Source organism: Dipodomys merriami, unplaced genomic scaffold (genome assembly GCF_024711535.1).
Source record: "Dipodomys merriami isolate MVZ:Mamm:240054 unplaced genomic scaffold, mDipMer1.0.p SCAF_10, whole genome shotgun sequence".
NCBI lineage: Eukaryota > Metazoa > Chordata > Mammalia > Rodentia > Heteromyidae > Dipodomys > Dipodomys merriami.
Genome location: NW_027202271.1, coordinates 44,729,714 through 44,749,251, shown reverse-complemented (window position 1 = coordinate 44,749,251; position 19,538 = coordinate 44,729,714). Strand labels below are relative to the sequence as shown.

At 38.6% G+C, this 19,538-nt stretch overlaps 1 protein-coding gene and 1 long non-coding RNA gene across 10 annotated transcripts in view; one reads left to right on the top strand and one right to left on the bottom strand.

Annotated features, from left to right (window-relative positions):
* Positions 1 to 13,663, top strand: part of LOC138805230 (uncharacterized) — a 34,880-nt gene extending 21,217 nt beyond the window's left edge. The window contains exon 3 of the long non-coding RNA XR_011365472.1: positions 13,533 to 13,663. This is a non-coding gene — a long non-coding RNA (uncharacterized lncRNA). The remainder of the gene's footprint in view (positions 1 to 13,532) is intronic.
* Positions 1 to 19,538, bottom strand: part of Plekhg7 (pleckstrin homology and RhoGEF domain containing G7) — a 50,238-nt gene that overhangs the window by 21,159 nt on the left and 9,541 nt on the right. For 8 of the 9 annotated variants that reach the window (XM_069989774.1, XM_069989818.1, XM_069989790.1 and 5 more), the window contains 5 exons: positions 13,955 to 14,082; positions 10,643 to 10,683; positions 5,179 to 5,277; positions 4,121 to 4,264; positions 560 to 655 (listed from right to left, as the gene is read on the bottom strand). In XM_069989774.1, the coding sequence (XP_069845875.1) occupies positions 560 to 655; positions 4,121 to 4,264; positions 5,179 to 5,277; positions 10,643 to 10,683; positions 13,955 to 14,082 (508 nt within the window). The remainder of the gene's footprint in view (positions 1 to 559; positions 656 to 4,120; positions 4,265 to 5,178; positions 5,278 to 10,642; positions 10,684 to 13,954; positions 14,083 to 19,538) is intronic. The other variant, XM_069989785.1, reaches the window with a different exon arrangement.

Below are 19,538 nucleotides of genomic sequence, written 5' to 3'. Positions count from 1 at the left end.
ATGTGTATCATGTGTGTGTATTTAAAAAACTATTAAGCATATATACATATACACATATATAAAGAGAGAGACAGACAGACAGACAGACAGATAGACAGACAGACAGACACAGAGCTGAAGATCTAACTCAGAACTTTGCTCATGCTAGGCAATGCTTACTACCAAACTGCAAACTGTATCCCAATCTCAGATGAATAAATTATTATCGCTGTCTTTCCCTCATTCTTATTCTCTCATTCTTATTATACATGAGAAAATGGCCTTCATTTGAAATTAGCAATTTATAAAAATGATGCAGATATTTGGATTTTGTCTACTTTCTCAAACAGTTATAGAAAATAAAAAATGAAGATTCTTGGTAAGAAGACAGTGGATATGTTTTAGAAGTCCTTTTTATAAAACTGAATTCATGACCAGATTTGGAGATAGAATGTAAAATAAATTACATTACATATTTTAATATGGAATACAAGTTGTAGATAAGCACCAAGCATGAAGTTTCATGATCTTTTGGTGAATTTTAATACATGATTGCTGGTATCTTGCTACTTTGGCTTACCTGAGTTAGCTCCTCCAGATTTGCAAAAAGTCTCCACAAATCCACATCCAGGAGATATTCATGAATTTGCAGATACTTTAGTGTACTCATAAAGATCTTTAAAAAATAAGTGCACATTATTTTGTGTTTTAAATTTTGAAGAATATCATATATACTTATTGATATTACTATAGACTGTAGAAATAAGTATTCCCAACATTTAAGAATTTTAATACAAATCATGGCATTTAAGTTTGATAGAATATATTGGAGATGTGCCCTTCCATATAAAGTTGTTCCTGAAGTGAGTCCTTACAATGTTCCTGTTGAATACAATCTGTCCAAATGGACTTTCTGTGCTTCACATTGCCCAAGAAATCCCAAAGTTTCTCTTCTTGCTGACAGCACTAAATTCATAGCTCAAGATATGTTCTCATTTATTCCTTCCTTTATAAAAACCCAAATGTCTGTAACTTCCAAGGAATTGAAAATAGAGAATGAGTCAATTAATGACTAGTAAGTAGTAATGTGAGTCAATTTGGATAAATGTGTTAATTATTAATGAAGAGGCTAAGCAAGTCTTGAGTTATTATTTCTTAAGTTGATGCTTTTACACAAAAGAGGAGCAACAATGAGTCAAGAAAGAATAAACACAATTAATCTGCTCCTTATTCTATAAACTGCAGAGAATAATTAATTGGCAGAGGAGTACTTGACTTACATTAGCATTTAAAGGGACAATTTTAAGAATTTTAAGTGTGAAAAGATGAGGCTTCAGATGACTAATCTTCCTCAGGTGCCATACCTGAGTTATGTAACCAGTGCAGAGAGTGGTTCTTGAACAAGCATCAAATTATCCAGAGACCTTGTTAAACCAGAGCTTGCTAGTCTCCAACTCAGAGATTCTGATTCTGTAGATCTGGCATGGGGTCTGAGGATGTGCTGCTAACCAGTTCCCTAATGATTCAGATGAAGCTGATCTAAAGGCCAAATGTGGAGAACCATTAACCCAGAGCTTCCTAAATCCAGATTGGTATTGGTAGTCTAAAAATATGTCAATTCCAACCTTTGAAACAGTTGGCAAAACAAGCAACCAAATCCATAACAAAACAAAACCCAAGAATCCATAATGATAGCTCAATTGGGACAGGTTAGAAGGAACTAGTTTATTGTTGTTGTTTTTATAATTCATGGTTTCTCTGAAATATTTGAGATTAAAAATATATTGGGTTCTCCAGCATATTTATCTTATTATTTGAGTTACAAATTACTTAAATACACTGGGGAATTTAAAAATAAATTCAAATTAGCCTTTTCTTAAACAGAAATTGTTAGTTTGAAAAGCTTAGGTAGTGGGATGGAAGTTTCTGAGTCCTTAGGACCAGGTATACTTAATTGGGTGAATCATTATTGCTTTGCAGGTGACCTTCCTGCTCTAGTGCTGTCCTCCGTGATAGAATCCTGGCTTTCACCTTATTCTCTCTTCCCCAGGCTGGCCATGTGCCTTGTGGCCTACTGACCTGGCTTCCATCAGTGGCCTTGATGGGCTTAAGCCAGTTAGTATTTATTCCTTATCTAGTTAAAATTGTTAGTTCAGGGTTGGACATGTGAATGAAGCTGTTGAACAAAATGAATCTCAAGAATTTTTTAGAATGCAGAGGAAAAAGTGTCCACCCACCTCTCTCTTCCTTTCTCTCTCCTCTCCTGCCCAAAGACTAGCTATTTTGTGATTATAAGAGAAACTAGTCATAGGCTGCAGCTAATGCCTGGGAAGGCAGGTATGAAAGAGGAAAATAAATTTTGTCCTTGTTTTTGAGCCCTTTGATCAAACAAACTTCAAATTCTCCTTCCTGTGACTTTATCATCACATGGCCAATTTACTACTATGGTAGTTAATCTACTTTTCTGTTACTTGCTCTCCTAAACATCCTGAAATACATACTCTAAATTTCAGTTTTTTCAGAGTGTCTTGTGGTTAAAACTTTGCTAAGAAGGGACTTAGTGTGGTAACTGACAATAAATCTTATAAAAAAACAACTTATACTTGGATAGCACTTAATAGAGTTCAAACAAAATGAATTTGATATACAATAATTGAATATGATAGAGAGGACATTGCCATGCTTTTTTTATAGCCTAGTTCAGAGATTGTCAGACTACAGTCTGTAGGCTGTAACTCATTGCAGCCACCTGTTTTGTAAATCATGTTTTACAGTGATGCTTTCATGTACATCCCTCTACGTATTATCTGTACCTGTTTTTATACTGCAATGGCAAATTGAGAAGTTGCAATGAAGACCGTATGGTCTGAAAGCTTAAAATATTTACTGTCTGAATTTCTGATTTGTTTTCTCATCAATCCATGAGTTGGAAACTTAATCCACAGTGATTTAGTGTTGGAAAAGCTTATTAGGCCATAGGACTTCTACCCTTATGAATGAGTTAGAATTAGTTATGTTGGAGCAACTTTGTCACCTCAAAAGTGGGCTTGTTATAAAGGTGAGGGGACCTTACTTTTGTTCTCTTTGTGGTTTCTCTCACTATATGATAGTTTCTTCCATGTTTTGATGCTGCAAAAAGGCATCCACCAGATACAACCCTGCCATTTCTGCCTCCATGAGTCAAATAAGTACTTTATTTACAAATTTCAGCAACCCAAAGTAGACTTAAGATATAGGCCTTTACGGAAAATGTTTGCAAAAGCCTGGCTTAGAAAATAGAGAAGGACAGGATGGTAGGGGAAAAACAAAGGAGGAGGCAACAACGCTGGATAAGAAATGTACTCATTACCTTGCTCATGTAACTGTAACCCTTCTGCACAGTATTTTCACAATAAAAAACGTACTTAAAAAAAGAAAATAGAGAAGTCACATTGAAGTAAGAGATTCACTGATTGAACTCAGTTTTCCCAAAGCAGTGCTCTCTAGATATGAAGACTAGAATTCAAAAATGTTATGGGCAGAGGTAGTGTTGAAAAACACATAGATCAGTCTTCTTTGTGGTCTCCATTCCCTCTTTTCCTCTGTAGTTCTTCTATAATGAACTAACTGTATTCTTGGATCTTCTCCAGAATGGGCTGTAGCACTGTACAATCACCATAAGGTTAATCACGAATATACCATATAATCTAACTATGTTGTGTTTTATGTGGATATAGCCCCAGAAATCTGTACCTGTGACGGTGCAGTTGGTGAATACTTTGACCTGGCATTATTTCTGAGGGAGCAAAAACTCCAGAAGAGGAAACCCATTAAAGCTGGGCTGGGCTGCTTTGAGGGTGGTAGAGAACTTTCTCACATAGGAGTAAGTGAATGCTGGTGAGAAGGAAGCAGAAGAGATGTACATGGCCAATAGGACATGGGACAGTGTACTAGGAGAAGATTTCATCTGATCCTTAGAGACTACATTTAAGAAAAGATTGAAAAGACAGCCATTAATAGCTGAGCACAAATAAGCAATAAGTGAAACTTTCTTCAAGATCTTCAGAAAGGGAAAAATTTCTTTTTTTTAAGCACAAACTCAAATCCTTAAAGAACCAAATTAATATTTCCCAGATACTATAAAAATTAAAGCCAGCATTACCATCTTAAGAACTAGCAAATGGTCCAAGAAATAAGTGCATTCACTTGTGAAAAGTTCCCATATGGCCTCTTGCTGCTTTGTCAAATCGAATTGATCATCAGGGAGTTTTTTATGTGTTTCCATGACTTCACTCCAGGTTTTATCCTATACATGGGGAGACAGAGAGTAAAACATTTCTACCTCATTGAGTTGACCTGTTCTCAGTTTCCTTCATCCACACTGTGTCAGGAATCCTTATGCAGATGCTGTGTCCCCATTGACAGCTCTTCGAACTACCCAAACCACAGCTTTTCCTTGAGGCTCAGGGACACCAGTTCCTCAGTATGAAGCATGTGGATTTAGCACAAAAAACAAATTCAAATTGATGATGTTTGGAATTATGCTTGAGAATTTAATGAATCATTTCCAGCTTGTTTTAAGCCTCAAAGAGTCAAATCTAGAACAGGGTAGTCTTGATTCTAAGTTCCACTGGCAAAAGCTTGTAGATCATGATTATAACTGTTTTTGAACTCTAAAAGACTGTTAAAGTGTCTACAAGCAACGTATTTCTCAAATGAGGGAAGACACAGAGGTGAATGCTAGTAACAACTGTAGTTATTTGTTCTGAAAAGTTCTCCTTTAGCCAATTTGGTGGTTATGAGACCATCATGTGATAGGCAAACTAAGATGACTGAGGTATCACTAGTCAGCTTATCTTATGAGACCATAAATATGGTCCATTACTGACAGAAATGAAATATTTTCTAATTGTGATTTTTAAATTTACTGTCTATTAATTTATAAAGGGATTTCAACATGACATATATGGTAGTTGACTGTGGTAACATTTCTAAAGGGCTTTGTGGCCTGCATGGTGCTCTCATCCATTATCTGTTTCAGCTAAAGTAACTTCCCCTTAGGTTCAGTTTCAGTGTTTCTCCCAGGCCTGAGATCATTCCTTGAACCTGGCTGTTAGGTTATTATGAACAAGGCAATAATCTGATAATTTAAAACAATGATAAGAAAATAGAAGAAGAAAATGGAAAGCTATTCCACATAACAAACAATTCAAGACAAACCTTAAGACTGTAGAATTCGTAGCCCCTGAAGTCTGTAATCCGCACAGAGGAAAGGCAGCTTTCCAGATTGGACATGTGTTTGTGTTTATCTTTGTTCTGCTTAAAGATGGCAAGAATATAGTATTTTCAAACATGAATTCCTTAGTGACATGGTTTTAGTAGCCTCTGCATCTCCTGTTGTCTCTCTGATATTCACACCAAACCACAAACAGATCCAGCATTTTAAACCACAAACAGCTCCAAGGCCATTTTAAGTTATATTATGACCTGCCAAGTCACAGAATGACAGAGCTGGAGGCTTAAGATATTGTCTAGTTTAAACCTTTCATTCCACTAATAGAAAAAAAAGTGGTCATACAACAAATACATGGACTCTTAAGTCTAGTGTCCACCCTGTGGAGTAACATATATTCTTCTGAGCTCAGACTTTTACACAGGCCATCAGCATGAGAAAGCACCATGGCTGTAATAGTTTGACCCCTCATATAGCAGATGTCTAAATAAAGCTGATAGTGTTAAGTAGGCTTGTCCAACACTATGATTCTCTACCAAAGAATAACAAATAACATGAAAAACTCTAGTTTTCTTAAAATGAGACTACCCACTTAATTTTGGTATTATAGTATCTCTTCTAAATAACATTCGTTTAAAAAATCAGATTACAAAAAGCTGGATGCTGGTGGCTCATGCCTATAATCCTCGCTACTTAGGAGGCTAAGATCTGAAGATTGCATTTTGAAGACAGTTCAGGCAGGAAAGTCCCTGAGACTCTTTATCTCCAATTAACCACAAGAAGCCAGAAGTGGAGTTGTGGCTCAAAGTAGAGTATTAGCCTTGGGGCACAAAAGCTCAGGGACAGTGCTTAGGCCCAGAGTTCAAACCCCAGGAATGGAAAAAAAAATATGACTTCAAAGGCACTGTAGAAAACCTGAGAAACAAAGAAAAACAATAACAAAATTAAAGCCATTCATAATCCTCACTTTCAGATAACCATCAAACATTCTAGTCATATTCATAATCTTTTTAAGTTGTGTTTATTTACACATCTGTTTTAAGTTTCTTTTCTCCTCTTCTTCCTCCTCCTCCTCTTCTTCCTCTTCTTCCTTCTCCTCCTTCTCCTTCTCCTCCTCCTTCCTCCCCTGACCCTTCCCTCTTTGGCAAGACTGAGGAGGTTTAAATGTCTTAAGCTTGATAGGTAAACATTTTACCATTTTATCCCTACCTCCATCTACTTTTGCCTTGGTTATTTTTGAGTGCAGGTCTTGCTTTATGTCCTGGCTATCCTAGGCTATGATCTTCCTAATTTCTGCTTCCCCTTGTATTTGCCATTGTGTTTACTCTGTAGCTGGGATAAGATCTATGTGCCACCATGCTCAGCCATTGGCTGAGATGGAGTCTCACAAACTTTTATGCCTGGGTTGGCCTGAAACAGCAAATCCCTGATCCCCACCTCCCCAGTGACAGGGATGACAGGCTTAAGCCATGGAATCTGGTTTATAATTCTTTTTAAACAATATATTGTGAACATTATTTTTGGTTCATTCAGTATTCTGTTGCAACAGAGAATGTTGCCCACTTGAAGAGTTCATATTACCAACCAAACCAGGAAGAAGCTATCAAATAAAAGGGTAGACTTTCTAACATCAGCTTGGCTACATTTCAGTGGAATATTTATCACCAGTAATTTTTCAGCATTCAGTTGCCTCTTTCTGTTGGCAAGTGACTTAGCATTATGCTAAGAACAAAAGACCCATCTGACAGCTATTGTGGGAAGGAGATCCTGTGAACTGGATAGGAGACCCTGTAACAGCTTCAAAATTGTTATAAGGGGCCATGGTGGATTTCTCTGGCCTAGCTGTAGCACTGATAGACAAAATCTCTTGTTGATGCTTTATTCTTCATGTTAGCTAGCAAAGAAATCTTGGAGCCAGTTGGGGGCATATGCCTTTTGTTTATGTCTGAAACCATAGTGATTGTATGTTGTAGCAATTTAAAAAAACCAGCCAGTTGGAAGAGAAAGAAGCTAAGACAATGGCAGTGTTGGAATTGTGGGGAAGTGGGTGCCAGCTTCATACTTTGAAGGGTACTCACTGTGGCTACCATTGGGTTTGACCAAGTTCCTGCTCAAAAACATTTGAGGAAGGTGTCCCTCCCTTGGGACTGTTTCTATCTAGTGGGAGCTCTGCTTATCTTGTTCTTCAACAAGAACATTTTACTTTTTAAAATACCTTGATTTTTTATTTAAAAAATTGGCGGAGGGTGGGGAGTGTTTCCAGGAGAAGGGAGGTGACAGTTTCCCAGTGGTCATATTAACCCTTTCAAATCACAGTGCTATCTAGTACCTGTTGCTGGCAGGAATCTGCAGCGTATTGGGGAGATATAGTGGGTAAAGAAAAGTAAGAAGCCAAGATTGACTTGGTGGGTTCTCATATTTACTACCTAACATGTAAATTGTAGGGCAGTAGATTCTGGTGATGAAGAATTGGAGTGACTAAATGGTCAAACCAACTGTGTACATTTTGGAGAAGCTGAGAAAGAGATAGCATTGTGTGGATGAGGACAGTAAGGACAGTCAGAAAAGAGGAAGTAGTATCCAGTGTTGACTACTCCCTGCCCCTCCCCAGTTGGAGGGATGGTGCAATGTTGGGGTTAGCTAGAAACATACCTGGTCCACTATTTACAAGCTCTGTGATTGTAGGCAGATTGTTCAGTGTCTCTAGACCCAGTTCTCCATTTGTGAATTTAAGTAATAATGCCATATACCTTATTGAGTTGTTGTAAGAACTTAAGAGTTCATGTACATAAGCTATGAGATACATGCACAATGATATATGTAATCAGAAACAGTGCCTGGTAATGTGGTAACATTACATATGTGTGTATATATAACAACATTACTAAGAAAGTATATATTATATAGATAGAGAGAAAGAAAGGTCAAGAAAGGTGGGGGGGAACTCCTACCTATATAAATGATAATTCCAATAAGTTTTGATGGGTTTTCCAAGTCTATTATAGAATTTTTTTCTTCCTTCTCTCTCTCTCCTTTTTTCTGACTATCAATAACAGTAAGCTATTGGCTAAAAAAGGAAATTCTATAATAGACTGGGAAAGTGCATCATAATTTATAGCTGTATGATATTGTGTGTGATATCGATAAGGATTATGCCATTTATATAGGTAGGAGATATTCAATAAATAAGGCTGAGGAAGAAGGAAGGAGGTAGACATAGTGATTTTAAGCAAACCAGATATTATATCCTTTTAAAACTGGACCTTCAAGAAGTTTGTTTTTCTTCATTGCTGAGAACATTGTCCTAAGCCATTTTTCTGTTTTACTTCTGTGTTGATAAGTTCCACATCAAGTTCCACCCAACCACAGATCAAAAATATTTTTAAGAATTTTATCTGGGGCTGGGAAGGTGGCTCAGTGGTAGAGTGCTTGCCTTGCATGCCTAAGGCCCTGGGTTCGATTCCTCAGCACATAAGCAAAAAGAAAAAAGCCTAACGTGGTGCTGTGGCTCAAGTGGTAGAGTGCTAGCCTTGAGCTGAAGAGCTGAGGGACAGTGCCCAGGCCCAGAGTTCAGGCCCCACGACCAGACCCCCCCCCCCCAAAAAAAAAGAATTGTATCTGTGCTGAACATGTGCAAACTCATTTTCCTATATTTCTCCAAAGTTTAGAATATGAACTATTTGCATAACATAGTATTGGCTACCATAATTAATCTGAAGACGATGTAGGGTCTACAGAGGGGTATATTTAAGTTACTTGCAAACATTATGCCATCTGGGGCTGTACTGGAGTTTGTACTCAGGGCCTTTTGCTTTCTAGGAAAGCAAAAAGTCACTTGAGCTGTGCCTCCAGTCAATGCCATCATGTGCAAGGGGTTGATCTTTTTCTTTATATTGCCACCACTGCACCAACCTGAATATACATGGAACCTTACATGTGCCCAGTCCTTGGCACAAGTTCACCCAATGTGTGGAACAAACTGCTTCCTTAAGGAGAAGTAATGGATTGATTCTAACTACTTGTAGGACATTTCTTTCATAGCTAGGTCCTTCCCTTCTGAATAGGAAACTCCTATAGATGTATTACCTGGGAGAGCCAGGGGAAACTAGGCTCCGCCTATGATCTCACACCTGACTAGTGACCTGCCCTGCCTCTTGTTTATATGATATGCTTAGGAGAGAATGCTCTGTCTTAAATATCTCATAAAAACAGAGAAAGTATGTCCCTAAATGACTGATGAGCCAATAGCCCTAGGAATCATGGTGGTGTTGCCATGTAATTAACAATTTATTATTTGTAACTCATAATATTTAGACTCAGTTCCATATAAAACTATTAATTAAAAATATAAACATTAATCATATACCTGGCTATGAGAACAAGTAGTTTTCCAAATGTTAATTAAAAACACTACTACAATAATATGACCAATACTGAATGAGTGTTTTTGAGTGCCTAGTGTTCCACATTATCTATGCTTTTGTCATTGAAACCATCTTGTCAGGCTTCAGTGATTACTTTCCATCTTTGCAAAGAGAAGACATAGAGCGAGGGAGACATAGACCTGTATGTTAAGTAGGTGTGATTAGAACCTTAGGGGGCTTTTAATTGAACTACTAGGCTTAAAAAAAAAACCCTTAAGATGTTTATGTCTATGAAACCATCATAGATCTCAGCAATGGGTAACAAACAGACTGAAGAGATCATGTGCGCAGATTTTTATCAGAAAATGCATAGGGACTTTCCATAGGCTTTGCTCCTGGGAAAGACTGTCATGTATGTGTATTGCAAGCAGAAATATATCAGAGGACCCAGCAACAGGATTTTCCTTTGGTCTATAAAGTAGCCAGGTAGGCTGGTTATGATCATGAAACCTCCCTCCCTGCATCCACAGTAGGAAAGGCTTAACTTGTCCCAGACCATCTTTGTCCTAGGCAGTAAAGACTTAGGGACTGCTGATTTAGATGTATTGCTCTTTAATAATTGACAGAACCAAGAATGAATTAAAAAATCCAGTTAGACTGATCCCACTGACTTTCCCAGAATAGAAGGGTATTTGTAGAGTCTGTTTCTGTAATATCTCATTAATTTTTGAACATTTCCCATATATGTGGTGCTGGCTGCCACCTGGGACATAGATTTATGCAGGTTTCATTTTATTGAGTGAGCTGTTTCTAAACCATATTAAGTTATAAGTTTAGTGCTCAAAAACATCCCTCTGTTAGAATTGCATTGCTTTCTTTTTTGTAGAACTCATTAACAGCTGCAATTAGTACTGTTTTGATGCACAAAATGGCACTATTTGGCATGTTTCATATCCAATAGTATGGATGTGATATCATTTACATTTCACATACCATGTGCTTTTATGTTAAGACAAAGCAGAAGAGGCTCTTCAGCCATTTATTTTGCTTTCTTAGCTTAATTTTAAAAAAAAGACAGTGCACTTACCACTCCTCTTTTGGAGAAAGGCCATCTTGGTTTCTTGGATTCTAATAGGTGAAATAAAGGGAAATGTATCATTAACACAACTACTGACAGATCATTGCAGTCCTTTCTGCAAGCAGCTTTTTGAAAATGAGACAAACACAATCTGCTGTACTTTAATCTTCTTTGCTTATGTACATAATACATATTTATATTTCTGCAGATGAGTGATTCCATGTGACAACCTAGATGTTGATGTTCCATTGTTCTTCAATGTGGTATTATGCTGCTGCTTCAGGGTGCTATTTAGGCCTTCTTTTCCCCAACACCTGGGAAGAAATCTACAAATTGCAATAAAGACATTGAATATTAATTTAATACAGAATCATAGCACCTTGTGACTGAAAGAATTAGCCTTTATTTTACATGACACTTTCATAAAGCATCCCCTCATATTCAATGACAGCAGCTTACCTAAACAGGAAACTTGGAGCTTTCTTCAACCCAGTAATCCCCAGGTGCTGTTAAATAGGAACATCAACATTCCTTCCATTTCTATGGGGCTCGTTGTTGCTATTGGTTACCATCCCACTAGTCTTTAGGAGTTGCTTTGAATTGGCCTTTTGATTTTTATGTTGTTTATGATATTCAGAAAATTCTGGGTCAGGCGTGGTGGCACACACTAGAATCTTAGCACCTAGGAAACTGTGGCGGGAAGATCTTGAGTTCAAGCAGCTCAGGATGCATAGTGAGATACTTTAAAAAAAAAATCTGGGAATTATGTCTTAGGTTTATGTGGTATGCTATGAGCCCTCAGAGCATGGAGGTCATCTAAATTTGTCTCTGTGAGACTCTAATGTCTTCTTAATTTTTCAGTCAGTAGAAGTCACTTTCTGGGGAGCATCCACTGTAAATATTCACTTGAGGACTTTTTCTACTGTTGCCTTGGACAGGCCCAAATCAGCCAACTTGATAATCCTCTCATCCATTCTGACCACAATACTATCTTTGTACTTAGGAGAGTAGGTAAAATCTTCCCTAGTGTGGACAGTAACTCTGAGTTATTGTCCCTCATATGACTGGTAGTGAGTTATCATATGCAGTTTGAACTGCAATTATTGGGGCCCCAGTCTTTGGCAAATTTCTCTCTTTTGTTTTTTGAACTTTGTGGATAACATTTAGAATCTTGGGAAAATCTTACAAGTTTTCAGGAGATTATGAATACATAGTCTTTCATCATCTGTGTTAAATTTCTTTGCTGAATCAGAATCTCCACTTAAACAATACCTCAGGAGACTCATATGTGTATCACAGCTCAAGAGGCACTGCTTTAGAGCATGACTCTAGAATATGATATCTAGATTCTAAACTCCTTAGAAAAGGGCATGGAGGGAACAAGTGTGGTGATGTTTGCCTGTTATCACAGTTATTTGGGAGGTAGAGATAGGAGGAGGGATCTTGGTTCCAGTCCAGTAAGTACAAAAGTATGAGACTGAATCTGAAAAACAAGCTAAAAGCAAAAGGATTGGAATCTTCTCTAGAGAGCACAAAGTCAGAGGAATCTGAGTCCAATTCCCAGTACTACAAAACAAAACAACAACCAAAAATAAAATAGGGAATGGAGAACTATAGTAGGGGATTTGTTCATCTTCGACTGTGTGGCATCTACCATGATGCTAGGCATATAATTTATAAGAGAAACTTAGAAAACATCTAGAAGAATCATCACATAGCACTCAAGGTTTTGTTCCTTACTCTGGGGACTCTTAAATTTCATTGCAGGGTTTGTTAAAACACAGATTGCTGGACACCATCCTGAGTTTCTGATCCAGGAAGTGTGAGGTGGGGCCCCACAATCTGCATTTCTGACAACTTTTCAAGAACTGCTGCTGTAGTTGTTAATGGGTATAGAGCATTTGTGAGAGTCATGATATATATATTAATCTATGTACTAATCTTAGTTCATGACACATAATCTTAGTTTATGACACATAGGCTAGGTTATGTTTAGTTTAGACTTAGCTCTGATTTCTGCATGTGGAACATATCCTTAAGCATCTTATTTTGTACCTTCTGGTTTGTTATTTGACTTGTATCATAGTAGATGATAGATATTCATTCCAATGCATTGTAATCACTTAAGATAGGAAGTGTAAAAGAGAACTACAAAAATGAAGAGCCATAAAAATGTATGTTATCCTTATTCCCTGGTGGATTCTAGGTTTTGAATCTAGAGGACTCCATCTGCCATTTAGTGTGTGGCTGAAGCAAGCTAATAAAAGAACTTGGAGCAAGAGTCAGGAGCCTTAATTCCATTCCTCTAATACAAATCACCTCTCACCATGACTATGCCACTTCTTTATGAGTTTCATTTTGGACAGTGGTGAATAAACAATGAGCTTGGTGGTTTTTTTTTTTTTGTTTTTTGGGGGGTCTGGTCATGGGGCCTGAACTCTGGGCCTGGGCGCTGTTCCTCAGCTCTTCAGCTCAAGGCTAGTGCTCTACCACTTGAGCTACAGTGCCACTTCTGGCTTTTTTCTTTTTTGCTTATGTGGTGCTGAGGAATTGAACCCAGGGCCTCAGGTATGCAAGGCAAGCGCTCTACTACTGAGCCACCTTCCCAGCCCATAGAGCTTGGTGTTTTTTTTAAAAGTAGTTTTCCAGATGTCTATGGCTTCTGAGAATGCCATAGATATGTCTTTGAATCCCTTCTAGATTTAGTTAATGAACTTGAACTAGATCTATTATATATACTAGATTTCTAAGTAAGGATTCTTCCATAAAATGGACCCTAGTTTAAAAACTACTAGTTTTTTTTTTTAGTTCTCAAAGGCTTTGAGTTGCCTGCCCTCAAAACTATGAGTAAAGCCCCCTCCCATACCTCCTTCATCACAAGTACTCTCTTCTTTCACAGTTGAAGATCCACCCGTAAGACTGCCTCTCTTTACCAGACATTCATGTGCTACCAGCATCCCTGATTCTACAGTGTCACCCTAGTTGGAAGATACCAGTTGAGGCCGAATGAAGTAATGGATAAACTGTACAATAACTATAGGTAGGTTGTTTACTAGTCCACCAAGGGCCTTGATCTGAAATGTTCACCTTTATTGGTGGACCTGTCCTAAGTCCTGAACCTGGTATAATTATTTGACAAATGCTTTATCTATCTCTGTAAGTGGACTGCATAATACAAGACTGGTAGATGATTCTGGTGATTCATGTCTGTGCCTATTCAAATTGATGAGAATTTCAGTCTAACTGATCAACTTTTGGAAAGTCTCTTTTACTTAATGACAATATGTGCCCAATATTAGACATAGGTAGAATGAATAGCACCTGGATTCAGCAGCAGAAGTGGGTGACACAGGTAATCAGCAGCTCCATCAGACACCAGAAGATCTCCAGGGAATACTTCAAGTCCTGGCAAGTTCAGCACCACAGAACTCCGTCTGTGTTCATAGAACCTGTGTTCAGTAGATGCAGGTGAAAGTTTAGAGCTGGGTTCAGGCAGGTTTATCATTCAGTTTATCTGGTTGGTATGAGGAAATAGCTGCTAGTGGGAAGTGCCTGCTAGCTACTTGGTCTCTTACGAAGAATTCAGAGGTCACTTCTGGATCCAGGCATGGGAGGGTCATGATGACATACAAATAGCACACATTAATTTGCCACTTCTTTGATCCTTGTTATTGAAATAGGGTGATTGGGTCTGGCCAGTGCCATCTTGGCCACATAGTGGATGGTAGAGTCTGGCATCTTGTCTTCATGGTGAGCAAAAGTGAAGCCCCCACCACCCAGGAGATGGGTATGCCACCTGAATCCCTGGAGGCAGGGTCAGGCTCTTGGCTGATAGGTTACCAAACCTGTCAGTCCAGTGCCTGGGACTGGGAGTTTCTTGTGACCCTGCCCTCTGACCTAACTCTATTTAAGCCTGGACCACTTCAGGCGCCATTATGCCATGCCACATGTCTCTGTGTTCATGTCCTATCTCCTGGTTCTTGCCTCTTCTTCCGTCACCATGGAGTCCCACTTCAGCTTTCCATTGGAGCTTAATTGATTAGTTGGTATTTTTTGTTCTTTCTTTCTTCTCCAGCCTTCATGGTTTAGTTTCCTCACTGTGTTAAGTATACTTGCTGTCTGCTGGTCTTTGAGACAGGAATCTACCATTTAGTAGCCAGCCTTTTAATAAAGACTCCAAATTTTGACCTCTCAAAATGTGGCTTCTAGCTGGGCACTGGTAGCTCATGCCTGTAATCTGAGCTACTCAGGAGGCTGAGATCTGAGGATAGTGGTTCAAAGCCAGCCTGGGCAGGAAAGTCCATGAGACTCTAATCTCCAAATAACCACCAGAAAACTGGAAGTAGCTCTGTGGCTTAAGTGTGCTCACCTTAAGCTGAAGAGCTGAGGGACAATGCCCAGGCCCAGAGTTCAAGACCCACGACTGACAAAAAACAAAAACAAAAAACAAACAAACAAAAAACCCCAAAACAACAAAATGTGTTTTTTCACCTTACAACATTATCATTTCTTACTTTTTTTTTTTTTTTTTTTTTTTTTTGGTCAGTCATGGATCTTGAACTCTGGGCTTGGGTGCTATCCCTGCACTCTTGGAGCCATTTTTGGTTTTCTAGTGGTTTATTGGCGATAAGAGTCTCATGGACTTTTCCTGCCCCGGCTGGCTTTGAACTATGATCCTCAGATCTCAGCCTCCTGAGTAGCTAGGTCACAAGCATGAGCCACCAGTGCCCGCCATACACATCTATTTTTACATCATATTTTTGAAATACGGATTTCCATACACTGCAGTAAATACAAGAAATCTCATTACATATGCAAATTGATACATTTCATATTGCACTATGTTCATTTACACCTTTGCAATGTGATAGTAACATAATTTTGCATCTGGTGCCATAACCCTTCTTTTTTTTTTTTTTTGCCAGTTCCAAGGATTGAACTGGTCTGGGTGCTGTCCCTGAGCTCCTTTTTCTCAAGGCCAGCACTCTACTACTGGAACCACAGCTCTACTTCCAGCTTTTTCTGTAATTTACTTGGAGATAAGAGTCTCATAGACTTTCCTGGCCGGGCTGGCTTTGAACCATGATACTCAGATCTCAGCCTCCTGAGTAGATAGAATTAGTGCCTGGCTGAAATAATCATTCTTATCATGAAGAGAATGTAGGCTTTTGATTAAAATAAAAAGCCATGCTTGTCCTTATTAGTCCTTTGAACTGAGCTCCTCAGACCTCAGCCTCCTGAGTAACTAGGATTACAGGCATGAGCTACCCGTTTCCAGCCAACATAATCATTTCTAATCTTGACTAATTTAAAGCAGAAGGGATCATGTGGACATGTCAACTCAAATCACATGAGACTAGGGGAAAGTTCTCAAACCCAGAAGTCTTTGCAAATGATGTACAGAAGTGAGCAAGCCTGTGGAGGTGGTCCCTTCACTCCTACGAATCCAACACTGATTGTTTGAGGTTGTTACTTTAGTGTTTCTTAGATGCCTTGTTGGAAAAGCTAGTAAGTAGGATAATTCACTGTATCTCTCTATACACTTTATGAAATTTCCCCTCTTTGGGGGTACTCACAGAATAAGTGGTTGATATATTACACACAGTGGGGAGAAGTACCAAAGTTGGTGGGCATTTGCTCCATAATATCTAAGGAGCTTAGTGAGTTGAGAGGTTGGCCCTTTTGGAACCTGCCTGAACAACAAATCCTAGAATTTCTCATAGCTTCTTTACTAGAACTATTCAGAGCCCTTTGCTCTATTCTCAGGGATGGGAGATATAATTCTCCTCTTATTTAACAGCTATGACCTTCAAGTTATTTTTTCTTCAACCAGTAGTTTAGCTTATAGGATACTTCATGTAGGAAATTTGTTTTGATTCAGCAGCAAGGGCTTTGAAATTTCCTGAAAAATTTCAAGCTCAGGTTTGTCATACTCCTCTAATCATGAAGGTGTTAGCTATGATTTTTTTTTCATTTGGCACTCATTATACCCAAGTGCCTTTATCTGAAGCACCAGTAATCTCCCTAGCCCAGCCCTTCCTCTGATCCTTCCACCTTCCTATCTACTTACTCAGGTCTTACCATGTTTAATAGACAAGTCCTATGATCTGATCTTCCAGTGGCTCATGGTCTTTCTGCCTACACTTTGATCTCTTGCTTCTTAATTATGCAATCTTGGATCTTGTATACTTTTTTTTTACACGTGCAAACTTATTTTCATTAGGTAATTATGACTGGAGGTCTTAAGGATGTATACTTTCTCTTTTTTCTCTCCTCCCTCTCTCCATCTCCCTTTCTTTCTCCTTCCCTTCCTCTCACTCCATCCCTTTCTCCCTTCCTGCCTCTCCCTTCCTTGTTCCTCCTCCTTTCTTTCCCCTTCCTTCCTCCCCTTTCTCCCTTTCTTCCTCTCTCCCTATTCTTCCCTCCCTCTCCATCTCTTTTTTCCTCCCTGCCTATCTCTCTTCTTTCTACTTTTTCTTCCCTCCCTTTCTCTCTCACAGAACACCTGGCCCCATGCTGTTTTCTTATCAATATGTTTGATATTGAGATCCTGACCATAGCCTGTCAAGTTCATCAAGCTACTGACCAGTCTGCTGTACATTAGTACTCTCTATGGGATTTATTACAAATGCCACCCCTAAGTTCCATTTTTGTGATTCTGAGTCAGTGGGTTTAAGGTGGGCCACTACATCTGTAATTTTACCCACTTTCCTAGATACTCACTAGAGGAGGAAAGCAGGCAGTTTTGACACTATAAATAATTTGGTACAATTCTTTTACATATTTGAAAATAGGATCACTTAAAATGTTTAGTTAGCCTTTGGCTAAACCCCTCCCCTGTTTAAAAGGATCATTTAAAGTATGAATAGTAGAACAAATTATTTATGATTTTCTACTTAGCAAATAACTTATATTCTATAAAATTCTATAAAATATAAGAAAGATGCCTCAGCCTCTACAGATAGATGTTGTGGACAAATATTAAGTTTCAGTTATGAATGGTCACTTGCTCCAAGTCTTCCCTGATGTTTTAAGAAGTAATTCTTCCTCTTTATGCTCTCCTCTGTAAACTGTCAGATAAGCTGTTTGCATTGTTTATATGTGTTAATAAAATCAACCTCTTAACTTGGTTCTTCCCCTTCAGTTTATCCTCCTGACTGTGTTCTGTACAGTCACTCAAGGTGAGTTATCCAAGATTTAAGTGTAACTTTATTCTCCTCTGGCTTCAGAGGGTGTTTGGTTGTCTTATACCAGCAAAGCATGTTAATCTATATACTCAACACTTGCATGATCTGGTTTCATTTACCTTCCTTAGTTTTTACTTGGAAATTTATTCTCTGGAAAAAGGAATGGTTTATAAATCACTGCTCATAATGGTGTCTCAAATGTTAGAGACTTGGATAGAAATGCTTTACACTTTCCTTATTCCCAGGCCTCAACCTACGTACACCAGGAGATGCAGGCTCAGGGGGTATCTAAAAGAAATACCTTAAAAGAGAAATATGGAAATAAAATTGGACTCATCTTTATTTGATTATCTCTTCTCTTTGGGGTTTGAATCTGTTTGTACCTGTCTTTGCTTTTCTCAAACCATTGTCATGGATGAAACAGGAAGGAATTGCATAATCCTCTCATGTTGTCCTCTCTCAAGGAAAGTGCTTTACTTTAAAAGGTTGTTTTTTAGATTCATGCCTATTTCCTCTCTTACCCTGTACTCCTAGCTCCTGGTCTAAATGCCCCTGTTTAGTGACAACTCAGTGAACATTTGTTGGGTAAATGGCACAATAAGCACAATAGGGCTTAGAACTTTCCTTATCATTTGCCAACATGAAATCCTGTAGAATATGGATTCCAGTAATTATCTGTATAGTGTTCTCTAATTGTGCTCTGCATGAATGTCCTGTCTGCCTATACGCCTTGGCTCCTGTAATGCCCATCTGCCTGCTCCTCTCCATTCTGTTTGCCTGGCAAAAAGATCCACCTTGAAACCCTTGGCCTAGATATCCTTGCTCAGAAATCATTGTTTTTGACTATTCAAGGAATATCATCTCTCTCTCTCTTACACACACACACACACACACACACACACACACACACACACACACACACACACACGTACACGTACACACACACATTCTGTCTCCTACCTATACATTTTATCTTATAATGACTTCATTGACAGCTTCTCTTGGTTTGTTGTATATCACAGAATCAAATCACTAAGCATAGAGCCTGACTTAAAGCAGGTTTTCTAAAAGCTTCTTGAATACCTAGACATGTTGACCTATACAATAAAATACTGACAGTCCTCAAATGAATTGTGGGGATAAATAAACAGTAATACGCATATACAATAGCAAAATACAGTTTGAGACCCTCACCTTCTCTCTACCCCATTATTGATGGTTGCCCTCATCCCATGCATCTCTCTTTTGTCTAGAGTACCTTCTAACACAAGAGACATCTATTTGACAGGAGCTAGGTCAGGTTTGGGGTTGAGTTTGCATATATGCAGCAGAGGAAAGAACTAGCCTGCACAAGCCTGAGTCCATGACCTTGGCTTTTGCTTTGGTGGGTAAAACCCTGTGATGCTCATTCTAGGAAGGTAGAAATGCCCCTGGAGGGGCGTCACAGACCCTCTATGGACATTTGTTGGTTTTTGTTCATCAAACGACAGCAGGGGTTAACAAAAAGTATCGTAACCATACAGAGACCTAGGAAAGCTATTAGAGGGAATGCTTGTACCCAACAACATGAAGAGGCATAGCTGTAGAAAATGAGGCCTTGTATAATTCATGCTTGCCAGTGTACTAGATTTCCTGAAATTGACAATGACCCTGTTCTGCCACTTGGAGTTGCTCAGAACACTGGACAAATGATACCAATACAAACAACAGTAGTGAAA